Here is a 13,798-nt window from a genome sequence, read left to right on the forward strand (position 1 = left end):
TTCATTAACTTGAAGCCGGCCGGAAAACATATAGTAGGCCGGGTATTTACATATTCGTTCTAATGATAGACCATAGAGGTTTATATTTTTTTTACCTAATCAGTGATTTGTATGTTTATCTTTTTTATGAAAATCGATAATAATCCTCTAACAACCATAGCTCTAATTGCATTGTACAGTATACCTGTACAGACGTAATGTAAATAGAAATCTGGGTTATATATATAACCTGTCTACCTCCTTTCATTTTACTAGACATAGGTGTCAAACCACGCAGCATTATGGTGAAATTTAACACTTTTTCATTCGTAAACTTATTAAATATATCTGCTGGTTGGTAAACCCAGATCTTAATTGTTTAAATTGCCAAAGAAAAATTCAGCAAAATTTAACAAACATTCGGTTTCATATGGAATTTGAAGGACTCAAATACCCAAGCCTCAGTCCAATCTATAAAAAAAATAATATTCTGTTATTTTTTAGGCGAGAAATAATTATTTCAGTAATGGTCATCTAGAAGCATCTAATTTTTCAGAATTTTCAGGGTGATACCTCCCAGACCCCCCATACAAGAGTTCTTGAACTTCAATTTGTCCACAATGTGTGCTTCAGATGACAAATGTTTTAAACATAATTGACTTAAAGCCATTATTGGATGGATCTGAGTTAGCATATTTTAATGGCTAATTGACGATTTTATAAGCTAAGAAATAGTTGATTTTAGCAATTAAAAGTGTCCAAATGCCACCTAAAAGTATCTAGAATATCAAAATTTTCTGTGGGAGACTCCCCATACCCCCCTTACGAGAAGGGGCTATCGCCGCCCTCTTGTGATCTCCCCGTCTCAGCCTTGAAGCGATGGTCTGCGGCCACCATGGGAGCCTATATGCCCCCTTCTAATTTTCTGGATCCGCCCCTGTATAATGAATGATTTAATTATCTGTTTACACTGCGCCAACATATGTATTGCAATACCGTTGTTTTCCTGTTCATAAAAAAATATTTATAGTGTTCTACGCGGGGTGGTACGCTTTCAAGGGATTGGGGAAATATCATTACTTACATATGTGAAATGGAATATCTGTTACCTGTCGTAGAGGTCTTCATGTTTTGAATTGTGATAGCCAGAAATTGTTCAGTCTGCTCTTGAAAGAGTTGATGTTTTCAGCATCGACTATATTATCTGGTAATGTGTTCCAACTGTCGATGACGCGTTGTGAAAAGTTGTATTTTCTAATATCCAGTCTACAGTTGCTCTTTAGTAAATTATATTTGTATTATCCAGCTCCTTAGTCCAAATATTTAAAAACATCAATGAGTTGAGTTACACAGGAGTGTCCTTTCCTAAAGCCATGTTGATGTTTGGTGAATAGGTTATTTGCTTCCATATGTTTCATAATTCATCACGTATAATTTTTTCCATTACTTTAGATGTAACTGAAGTGAGGCTGATTGGTCTACAGTTGCTCGCTAAGTTTTTGGGAACTTTTTTATGGATGGCTGTGATATTTTTTTATGGATGGCTGTGATATTTTTTATGGATGGCTGTGATATTTGCTGTTTTCGAGACACATTCTTCATCCAATGATCTTTGGAAGATGGTGGTTAGTGGCTGTGATAAGATTTGAGATGTTTCATTTAAAATCTTAGGATGTATTCCATCGGGGCCTTGAGATTTGTTAGGCTTGGTGTTCATTAGCAGTTTCTCCACTGATTTTTGATCGATAATGATGTTCTCAAGACGAGATTGAATTGTTCTTTCTCTGAATTGCGGGATATTAACTGTATCTTCCTCGGTGAAAACACGGGTGAAAAGGTTATTCGATGCTGTTGCTATATATCGCGGTCACTGGTATACATGTTTCCTTCGTCATCTTTGATGTTACTGATATTTCCGGTGGTTTTGGTTTTAGACTGAACATATTTCCAGAAGGATTTACCTACTGTCCATTTTAACATTATCTGCTAGCTGTTTCTCATAGTCTCTTTTAGTTAGCTTTACTTCGAGACTTGCTAACCTTTTTGCCCGGGTGTAATTTTCCTTGTTTGTAGGATTCCCACCATGATTGTACTTTTTCCCCATTTTCTTCTTTTCTCACGTATGGCATTCATACTAGCATTCGTCATCCATGGTGTTCTGAAGGTCCTATTCTTTCCTTTACACTCTGGTATGTGATCATTTATTTCTTTGTGTATTATATCGATAAAGGTAGACCAGGATTCAGGTCTAGTAAAGTATCAAATGTACTTTCAGTGATTTCTTTGCCCTATGTACTTTTAAAAGATGTTTTAAATAAATCTATTAGATATGCATATTCATTTAAAAAAAAACCTTCTTAATTAGTTGTTTCAATTGAGATCACATATCGTTAAAGTGAACAGTCGGGCAAGGATGGCTAAAGTCGGTAAAAATAGTGTGAATGTATACAATATAATTTCTTATGAAATGGAAAAATAATCTCTCTCGTCAAAATCTGTCTGCGTACGAAGAAATTAATTTAAAGTATGGAAATTCTAAAACGTCCTCGGATCCCGGCTCACTATGTCCGTGGTTGCTTTCAACTGGTCAGAACTGGGAAACTAAGCAGAACTTGACCGTCGTATTAATATGTGAGAACTTTTGGAAGGCCAATGAACGCATTTAGACTGGTTTTCTTTGCCCGACTATTCACTTTAAATGTGTTTCTGATGAAATATTTTCTTGCTTTACTACGCAAATAAAACGAAGACGCATGAGTGATTATTGATATTTTTAGATACCGGTAATAAAACATTCGAATACGAGTTATTTCCCTTTTACCGGGAGCTGTCATCGATAAAAATAGAAACCATACGATTGGACAACTGAAAGGTCACGCCCACCTGACCGGCTTGCAGGATCTTGCTCAACATTCAGAAACTCTGCTGACGCACCTAGAAGAACAGGTAAGCACTTTTCTCTCTGTTTTTTGCGTAGTAAATCGACACAATTTAGTTTATCAATACAAATATTTCACACTAAACCTACGTTTACATGATGTCACTTCATGGAGATTATCAAAATTTGCATGAAACAATGCAAAGTTCACAATTTTTTTTACTTCCGCTTACAAAAGATCGATCAAACAGTCCTGTTGATTGGGGTTATCTTGGCGACGAAAACAACAGTTCACTAAAAATTAACAATGTCAGCAAAATAATTTTGATATTACCATAGAAAACTGACTGTCAAAGTAATGTTGTAATTGCTTTATCTAAATTGACGTCTAATACGCAAATCGCAATGAAAGCTAATAAATATTTTGCTAGACCAAATAATGCATTGCACAACATTTCCTAAGGGAAGTTGGTAGTAAGACATTCATCTATTTATTGGAATCGATTGCAATGTCCATTTTTATATTATTTATACGTACATATATCATCAAATTCAATATTTATGCCATGTTTTTTGGTAAAACGTAAAAGCACACATACGTGTAATGTAAACCGATCAAATGTGCATGTACACGCTTGATCAAAGATAGTTTGACGTCAAAGGGTAATCATGGCTATTTTTAAACATGGGTTTGTCCCAAATATCAACCAAACAAAGTCTTGCAGACACAAAGATAGTACTCGGGGATTTCTATGTGGTTGTGAAATACAGTTGGCCAGATATACTCATAAAAGGTTCAGTATGATAAGTCTTATTGGTAACCTAATGATACACACTTTAGCAGCCAATAGACAAGTTTACAAAGCGTTGCCGACAAAGCATTGTTAGTCACCAATGACAGGGCAGCACTTTTACCCTATAAAACCAAGCCTGTGTCAGTGTATAAGTCAGTTCCATGGATAAACATGTGCTGGTGTGAATATAGTTGCTTCAGACCATCAGGTTGTGACTGAAGATATCTTGCCATACTTTTAATTTGGCTTGGGCTGTTAACCCTGGCAGTCTACGCTTTGGTGCTAAATTCATTTATTTATCTCCACATAGGTAAGACTGTATGCTATATTTGTTTGTTTCCTTTGTTACGCTAATTGAAACTTAATATAATAATAATGTATCAGGTATATCAAACTTATATATTAGTGTTATTAGAACAAATTCAATGTTTTAGTGATTTTAAGCAATACGCCAGTCTCATAGCCTGATACAAGTTTATATATAAAAGCTAAGTGCATAATGCTTTTCAGATAAAACCCTATGTATTGTTTTCTATTGTGATGCAGTTTATTGTGTAATGTTTTTCATATGATAAGATCTTCTATTACTAAATGATGAGGGTATGAGTAATTGTATATACATTTAGACAGTATGTGTATATGTATGACTCAAATGCAACATACATTTGTTATAGGCACTCTTATTCACTAAACATGGTTATCTTCAGAAAATTAAATACATTCTGTAAATGTACATTTACTATCATCATGCCTCAAAATTAAGCAATCTATATCTGAAGTTACCTAAATGTACAAACTTTATATCTCTTCATCCTGGATTGGTTTATTTGCAGCATGTATCCATGTAGAGCTGAACATTTTTTTTCTATTTCATTTCTTTAGTACCTTTATTTAGTTGTCGGAAAAGATCAAATTATAATTTGTGTGACATGCAAATTGAAATATATATATAATCAGAAATGGAGCTCTTGGGCATTTTTACCTGTGTTTTGTTTTACACAATGAACTAACATATATACTGAAATAGGCTTGAACTTTGTAACAAGCCCCTGTGACTAAGATTGAAAAGCAATAGTATTGATTTACTCTGCAATTGTAAGATCAAGGATTACATGATGAAATATCATGAAATAGTATTAATGTACTGATCAGAGGCCCGACTGTAAAGGACATATATGTTTTTTATGTAACATACACTGAATGTATATCAGTTTCTTTTCTAAAACTTTAAAGCAATGATTTGAGAATAATTATTATAAGCATGTGGCTTGCAGTCATAATTGGTAACGGACCAAACCCCTGTGATCTATCTACTGTTATACTGTGGGTGCGTACACCATGCATCTCACTGTCACTCTACAAGGAAGTGTGTGTAGTGTTGGTTTTTTGTAAGGTGTCAAGTACATGGTATCATGTACAATCTAAAGTCTTCCTGTATTATATCCTGCTTGTCCATTTTGTACTAAAAAAATATAATAAAGCAAGGTGTTTCGTACAAGATCTATTATTTTTAAGGGACATAAAATTATCAAAGTTGAAAGATTTTAACAAACCAGTTCAGCAACTATTGCACTAAGATAAGATTTTATTGAACATGTTCGTGAAATAAAAAAATAAATGTAAAATTGAGGTTTTTACTCTTTATCAAAATGTGAAAAGGATTGCTAAAGTTGAAGTTGGTCTGTATGATTTGTGCTGTAATATGTTGTATACATGAATCACATGTTCAACTCTTTTGATCGACTGTGTGTAATTGGGTACCTGATAGTGCTTTGTCATCAATATCTAAGTAATCAATGCTCTATAAATAGGCTACAGAGGCCGGCCTACAGGTACATGTAATACTTGAACATGTTGGCACAGATCCAGGGTACACATACCAAATACACAGTAGAATTGAAGTCTACATTATAATCCTTTGTATCCATGTTCAGTAGACCTTGTACTTAGTTGATACAGTAAGCTACACACTTTATATGATATATAGTCATATAGAGGGTCATTACAGAAGCCAATTTTTCACTGACCTTCAGATCATTCGTGTTTTGATCTGAATGTTCTGACTGGTAGGGATATTGTGTAATATCATGGGTATATTAACAAGCAATTATAATCCCTACTGAATGCTTACAGGTTTTTGTCTGATAAATACCACAAAATCCTCACTGAAAAATAAAACCCAAGCCATTCTACCTATACTGAAAATAAACATGTTTTGAAAAGTTTTGTTTTCTAACTGTTTGTGTACACATTTAAATCCGTCAGAGTTACATCCCTTTCTTTTCAGTATAATATGGACAGCCAGAGGGATTTAGCATGAGGATTTTGATATACATACAATATGTAATATGAAGTAGCTGCTGAATACTTCATTAAATTACATAAAGTGATTGATAATTCTTATAATACCATAGTGAATGTGAAGCGATTCTGCGTAATTTACATGATGACAAATGAGATCTACTCCGAGTTTGCTGACATATATATCCATACATCTTAATTCATCTCTGGGTCAGGAGTTAAAGTCCAAAGTTGGATACCTGCCAGGTACTGACTGCTTGTCAGTGTTTTTCAGCTGTCCATTTACTGAAATTAAAAGATATTGATGTAAGATTATAGCTAATAATTCAAATATTTTGCTAATTGAAGTAACGAATCAGAATTTGTTGTCTGTTTCAGATAATCAATCAAAATGTCAACCTCACGTCGTGGAGGGGAGGAGCTCTCCCTGTTCAGGATTCCTCCCTATTACTACCTCCATGTCCTTGACCAGAATCTCAATGTCACCCGCCTGGAGATCGGGCCCCAAACATACATCCGACAGGACAATGAAAGGTAAAAAACAATAAGATGTGCTGGAAAAGGTCCAGTGGTCTGCTGACACTTTTCAGGGTCTCATCGGGCTGTACTCATGATTAATATAAGATATTTTTGACTGGTAAGGAATTTAACCATAATTGCAAGTAACTTTTCGGAAAGAGTGAATTTGAAAGGAAAGTACTATCAGGAGTAAACAGGGGAAATTTTGTAATTTTTCTTGATTTTTTTTGTAAATCTGAGCTGATTCCAGTGAGTAATTCCCCACTCTAAAAGTTATTAGTCAAACATCTATATTGACTTCTAAAGATTATCAATATGGAGAATATATGGGAGATTTTTAATCTAATGAAAAAACCCAATGGTTTCTTATTTTGATTTATGAATTATATAAACTCAAAAATTGAAAATATTAACGGTATTGATATAGTTTGGGGTATTAGACCAGATTTTAATATTTGAATATTTTTTTATTGACAGGGTTGTGTTTGGCCCTGAGAAGATGATCACAGTGCCCCCAAGGCATTACTGTGTGATTGAGAACCCCCATGTCCGTGACAAGGACAGCAAAGTTGTTCTAGACAGCAGTGGTCAAGCCAAGCTTCTCCATGCTGACCAGGAGATTCGTCTCGCACAAGACCCTTTCCCACTCTACCCAGGAGAGGTCTTGAAACAGGTAAATACATGCACATCTATTAAATATCATATACAGTCAAACTTTATTATAAGCCCTGAGAGTCTGAATAATGTAACTTGTGGTCTTGAACCAGGATAATATCTGAACAAATACATACTGTATAAATATATATTCAATACAATGTATTCAAAATTTATTATCTTAAAACTTGGAAAAGATAATTTAAATGTTTTGATGAGGAATTGTTTTGAGGAAATATAAACTAGTGTCATGGCCTTAGTGACTTTCAGATATACTGGGTATTAAAGATTTAGTTGAACAATTCCATAATCTGTCATGATAGTATGCAGGTGTTATGACTACAAATAGCTAATCCAGAAAAACAAAGATGAACAAAAAATATTCACTAAAATCTAGTGACAGTGAGTGTTAGTCACATAATACATCTATATGATTATGTTTGTAGGTTGTGACCCCCCTGAAAGTTGTGAATGCCAACTCGGCACTGCGTTTGAGATCCATTCTCGACTTTGTGGGAGAAGGAGACGAGAAGAGAACAGCTGGAGATGAGTGGCTGTTTGAGGGCCCTGGAACCTACATCCCACGAAAGGAAGTGGTCATTGATGAGACGATACGTGCCACGGTGATCCGTCCTAACCAGGCTATACGTCTACGGGCTCGTAAAGAGACCATTGACCGTCAGGGAACTCCCCGAGTGACCGGAGAGGAATGGCTGGTTAAGAAGACCGGAGCTTACCTCCCTGGAGCTTACGAGGAAGTTGTTGATATTGTCAACGCCTTTGTTCTCACAGACAAGGTACGTTTGTTTAGTAGAAATATTAATGAACTTTTTTTTAGAATTGAAAAAGAATTTTGAAAGGAGAAAAGTACATCATTTCTTGTTTTTGTATTTGCTAAAATTATTCCTCCTTTATTGTAAGCTTCCTTCATTAGCTTCCTTTTCCTCTAAGCTCCCTTCCCCTCTAAGCTCCCTTTCCTCTAAGCTCCTTTCCCCTCTAAGCTCCCTTGCTATCTAAGTTCCATTCTCCTCTAAGCTCCCTTTCCCTCTTAGCTCCTGTTTCACTTAACAGACCCCTTTCTCTCTAAGCTCCCTTCCTTTCTAAGCTCACTTCCTTTCTAAGCTCCCTTTCTCTCTAAACTCCATTTCCCTCTTAGCTCCTGTTTCACTTAACAGACCCCTTCCCCTCTAAGCTTCCTTTCCGTTTAAGATTCTTTCCCCTCTAAGCCTCCTTACCATCTAAGCTCCCTTCCTCTCTAAGCTTCCTTCTCCTCTAAGCTCCCTTCCCCTTTAAGTTATCTTTGCCTCTAAGATCCCTTCTCCTCTAACTCCTCTTTCCCTAAACACACCCTCCCTCTTTATGTGCCTCTTCCCTTGTAAGTTCCTGTCCCACTCCTAAGAACAGTTTTTAATCATATTTTAAATTAGAACTCTTTTCTTACCATGCATTGGTACTTTAACTTGAGATGTACATCTTTTTTTTCTGATGTTGTTACAGAAAGCTCTTCACATGAGATCCCTGAGAACATTCAAGGATGACTTCGGAGTGGTTAGGAAGAATGGAGAGGAATGGCTGATAACAATGTCAGAGACAGAAACACATATCCCAAATGTCTATGAGGAGGTTAGTGTGTTAACATTTTACTGTCACAAGACTGTCAAAGAGGTGAAATTTCACCAAATCTCCTCTGGATTTTCATTGAAACCTTTAACTTCTTTGGCAATGTCAGCAAAGATTTCATGTATAAATAGTTGGCTCCTTAGTTTGTTTCTACTAATATATTTTTTTATAAATTACATATAGCCATGTATTTCCATGATTGCATGATTGTTTCCATGGTTACAGGTTGTGGGTGTGGTCTCCATCACAACTTTGACGTCCCGTCAGTACTGTGTAATTTTGGATCCCTGTGATGATTCCGGACGTCCACAATTGGGACGCAAGAAGCTGGTCAAGGTCAGTATACACCAAAGTTAAGGAACTCGGTTTAGTCTGACTGGTGTTTATTTTTGTAAATGAATAATGTGAAAAATAAATGTAAAAATTTCAACAATATTACATATATATACATGTATATTAAACATGCCTGTCATATATTTGTTGTAATAGGAAGTGAATAATTATGTACAGTGTAGTTTAAAGTTTATTTCGTCTCCAAATGCAAATTACGGACCAAGATCATTGACTAGAAATTGTCTCGGAGCAAAATCTTCCTATGTCTGTTTTGTGGCTGCTTGGTAAAAGTATGTTTGAACATAAAATTTAGTGAAAAAATAAAATATTTTCCTCTTTTGAATTACCTCTATTTGTTAAGATCTTTTTATATGATCTTTTTATATGTATATTTAACTTTTATAGGGAGAGAAATCTTTCTTCCTGCTGCCTGGTGAGCGCTTAGAACGAGGTATTCAGAACATTTACGTCCTTGGTGAAGAGGAGGGCCTGATCCTCAAGGCGACAGAAACATTTACAGATGAGGACGCGAAGGAGGACCGTCGTCCTGGTGACCGATGGATGATCCGTGGACCAAAAGAATATGTACCAGTCACTGAGGTAGAAGTTGTCCTGAAGAGACGAGCTATTCCATTGGACGAGAATGAGGGTATCTACGTCCGTGATATCAAAACTGGAAAGGTAAGAGGTTTGTGAAGATCAAGGGGTCAAGAGTAATTACAGTTTATGAATTTCCAATCACAAGTAAAATGCTGGATATTAAATGACTATGTTTCATCATTCATACTAAAAATGCAAAATCGAAAGTCTTGTCTAGTGTTCTGTTCAAAATTTAATGCATTTCAATGTTGTTTTTCTGTACAAAAGATTCAAAGGAGTATATAACGTGATCCTTTCAGGTTCGTGCTGTCACTGCTGAGACATACATGTTGAACCATGATGAGGAATTATGGGAGAAAGAACTCCCTCCTGCTGTGGAAACCCTCCTGGCCCAGGGTAAAGATCCCTTGGCTGACCGCGGTACAAGAGGAGGACAGAGCAGTGATTCTTCAAAGGGTCGGGACAAGACAAAGGTTGTGACCTTCCGTGTGCCCCACAATGCAGCTGTACAGATATATGATTACAAAGAGAAGAAAGCTAGAGTTGTGTTTGGCCCAGAGCTGGTTATGCTTGGCCCTGATGAACAATTCACACAGCTCAGCTTGTCTGGTGGCAAACCAAAGAAACCTAACACTATCAAATCACTTTGCCTGTTGCTTGGCCCAGACTTCATGACAGATATCATCGTCGTGGAAACAGCTGATCACGCACGACTCAGTCTTCAGTTGTCATACAACTGGCACTTTGAGATTAAGGACAAGTCCCAGGTCTCTGACGCCCATAAAATCTTCAGTGTGCCTGATTTCGTTGGTGATGCCTGCAAGGCAATCGCCTCCAGAGTGCGAGGAGCAGTTGCCCAAGTACAGTTTGATGACTTCCACAAGGTGAGTGTTCAGCATTAGTAATTTTATCCTGTTGGATTTAGAATTAAAATCTCTTGCGGAAGTCATTTGTGGTTAGTTATATGCCAGCCATGAAGCGGACAGATTGTCACCCGTGTTCATCCTGTCTTGTTGCGTCATATCCAAGTTTATTTTATCGCAGTGGATGACATTTAAGTCTTAAAGACATTTCTAGTTCATAAAAGGGACAATTCAGCCTAAGAGAACATTAAAATTTGTACATATACCGAAAAAAAGCCAGTTCTAATGAAAATAAGATCAGTCGGTTTTACTGTGGCATGCCAGAAAAACCCATGGTGGCGAAATGCGTGTGGAGTGTTCAAACTCATTCGCTGTCCACCATTACACATTGTGGTCGAACATCTTGAATGCCGAACCCTGTCCCTTGCTCGTAGAGTAATGCTACACATGTACTTTTGTCTAGAAGTGCTCAAATCGTTCTGACATTTTGATGACAGATGACAACTGTCATTTTACACCAAATGTTTCTGAAATTGAAATTATTTAATACTTTATGTTACAGAACTCTGCCAGAATTATCAGATCTTCAGTGTTTGGCTTTGATGAGAAGGATAAGGTGCGAGATCAGTTTGTATTTAACCAGAACTGTCTGATGATCACCAGTATTGATATCCAGTCTGTGGAACCAGTTGACCAGAGAACACGCGACGCTCTACAGAAGTCTGTCCAGCTCGCCATCGAGATCACCACCAACTCCCAGGAGGCCACGGCCAGACACGAGGCCGAACGTCTCGAACAGGAGGCTAAGGGTCGGTTAGAGCGACAGAAGATCAGTGACGAAGCTGAGGCTGAGAAGTCTCGCAAAGAACTGCTGGAACTCCAGGCTAACAGTGCCGCTGTGGAGAGTACTGGCCAAGCTAAGGCGGAGGCTCAGTCTCGTGCCGAGGCATCGAGGATTGAGGGAGAAGCTGCCGTGGAGCAGGCTAAACTCAAGGCCCAGGCCATGAAGATTGAAGCTGTAAGTAAAAATATCAGTTTGTCATTGTAAGTTTGATAATTTAGCCCCATAGAATAGCCTTATTGCTGTGATTTTTAAATGTCAAGAAAGGAAACAAGAACAAAACATATCTGGAGTTAAGAAGACTTGGCAAATGTGTGATTTCTGCTTTTGTTTTAACACATATTTCTGAAGTGCATTCTGCAAACATCCTTAATCTCAAAAATCACAAAACAAAAGCCAGAATCACTTGGTCTTATGGTCTGTTTTTGGCGTTTGTTTGTGAGTTCTTGAAAAACCATGTTATGTACCTTTGAGATTTTTTTTGTTTCAATTAGAAATAATGAAAATAGTTACATCAATACTTATAATTAATTTTTTCAGACTCCTTGATGACACAAAATATGTTTAAACGTACGATTCCATTGGTTTTCCAAAGGATCATGTTTTCTAAATCATACAAAATGTTGAAATCTCTATGTGACGTCATAACAACTTTGGGTTGCCGTGCCATTCTTAAGTCTTTTCTTCATAGTATATAAAGAAAAAGAATCTGCCAATCAGAAAGTCGGATTTAGTAAGAAAACAAATAAAAATTAATTATAGGAAGTTGATACTCAAAAACTTCAATTCATAGATTTGTTCATGGTTTTCAGGAATCCGAGCTGGAGAGACTGACCAGTGCTCGGGAGGCTGAACTTAAGTACATTCGTGAACAGAATGATATGGAGCTCAGCAAATCTAAAGAAATGTCCGCCATCGAAACGGAGAAGTTCAAGAACATGGTGGACGCTATCGGAGCCAGCACACTCCAGTCTATCGCTGTGTCTGGGCCAGAGATGCAGGTCAAGATGTTGACCGCCCTTGGACTGAAATCTACACTCATTACCGATGGCAGCAGTCCCATCAACCTGTTCAACACCGCCAATGGATTGATTGGCGGTCAGCTGGTTCCATCTAAACGCCGTCATGCTGAATCCGATGAGGAGGATTAAAGGGCAAACAACTTCAAGTTATCTGCCGCGGATTGAAGGGCAGATCACTCCTGTGTAATGGTCCGTGAACTAGAAGGGAGATAACTCATAATCATAGAGATTGTATTTTGGAAGTGTCTATGATGCATAGTAGAAGTGATTGAAAGTCTTGTGGTTGATTTATATTAGTTCTACATGTTGTGCTTTACAATCAAATATTTAGGTTGTATATACATCTGACATGTGACCATTTTACATCCCAGAGATGGGAGTTATGGAGAACACTTCAGGTGATGGCCTTCAAATATTTATATCTTAATATCTGGGATCAAGGACGCTGAGGAACAAAAAAAATTATTTCATATTAAATTATCGTTTCTTGTACATTTCATTACTGATGAAGAAAATGTATAATGATATTTATCAAACCCCATTCTTTGTGATTTCTTATGCATAATTTAATATTTTCTATGATGATCTTTCTTTATGATTTTTACTGAGTTGTGAGTATTTTTTGTGCATTTCGAGGAATCCTTTATAATTATTCTGTATTCTTATTGTATTTATATGCAAATTTTTTTTCATATCGTGTGACTACATTTGTTCTTTATCACTATAGTAACGTACTTAGGGTAAATGTAAAAGGGCGGTTATATTACAAGTGCAATTAGTGATGAGAGTTATAATACATGTGATAGACGAATGTAGTGTCATGTTCATACTTTATACAGAGGACTCCACATAATCGAATAACGGTTATTCGAATATTTCGGTTATTTGCATAAAATTCTGTGGTCCCGATTTTTTTCCTTCTTTATCTTTGTTTTTCAACTCCGTGTATTTGCATAGACTTTTACATGACCTCCGGTTATTTGAATAAAATATTTGGGAAATTCTAAAAATAAAATCGAATATTTTTCAATGTTGCAATATATTTTTAGCGAAATTCGCCGATATATGTTTCAAGATACTTCGCTTTTACTAGAAATCATCCTGGTAACAGATTAACGTTATAGTATGGCTTGTTATTTTATGCATGAATCCGCAAAGGTATTCGACGCTGTTACGATTTACATCAGCAGCGGTTGATCATAACTTTAGTATATTCACTGACTCAAACATCTAATTAAAGCATTTGCATTTTCAAATATGTTTATTTATTAACGTAACGTACCTTAGTTCGCGATCGGTTGGAGAAACCATGCTTCCTTACAACAATCGCCATTCATGAGTAGTCTCGTTCAACCAGAGTCTTGTTGACTACTACAGACATTTGCGTATCAAGC

At 36.6% G+C, this 13,798-nt stretch overlaps 1 protein-coding gene across 2 annotated transcripts; it reads left to right on the forward strand.

The window, feature by feature from the left end:
- The first annotated feature begins 2,788 nt into the window (after positions 1-2,788).
- Positions 2,789-13,554, forward strand: LOC138332027 (major vault protein-like). Of its 2 annotated transcripts, none has more exons than XM_069279957.1 (10): positions 2,789-2,925; positions 6,331-6,486; positions 6,949-7,144; positions 7,572-7,922; positions 8,623-8,748; positions 8,971-9,081; positions 9,484-9,759; positions 9,978-10,562; positions 11,104-11,559; positions 12,195-13,554. In XM_069279957.1, exons 2-10 carry the CDS (start codon positions 6,344-6,346, stop codon positions 12,531-12,533), a joined length of 2,583 nt encoding a protein of 860 aa, XP_069136058.1. In that variant the 5' UTR covers positions 2,789-2,925; positions 6,331-6,343; the 3' UTR covers positions 12,534-13,554. The 2 variants fall into 2 exon arrangements, with proteins under 2 accessions (XP_069136058.1, XP_069136059.1); XM_069279958.1 differs by lacking the exon at positions 2,789-2,925 and adding an exon at positions 3,663-3,961.
- Positions 13,555-13,798: the final 244 nt, after the last annotated feature.

Source organism: Argopecten irradians, chromosome 9, assembly GCF_041381155.1.
Source record: "Argopecten irradians isolate NY chromosome 9, Ai_NY, whole genome shotgun sequence".
Lineage (NCBI taxonomy): Eukaryota > Metazoa > Mollusca > Bivalvia > Pectinida > Pectinidae > Argopecten > Argopecten irradians.

Coding starts and splice junctions, on each gene's coding strand:
- LOC138332027 (XM_069279957.1), top strand. CDS start 6,344: ATGTCAACCTCACGTCGTGGAGGGGAGGAGCTCTCCCTGTTCAGGATT. Junction 8,749..8,970: donor TCCCAAATGTCTATGAGGAG/GTTAGTGTGTTA, acceptor CCATGGTTACAG/GTTGTGGGTGTGGTCTCCAT. Junction 9,760..9,977: donor GTGATATCAAAACTGGAAAG/GTAAGAGGTTTG, acceptor TGATCCTTTCAG/GTTCGTGCTGTCACTGCTGA.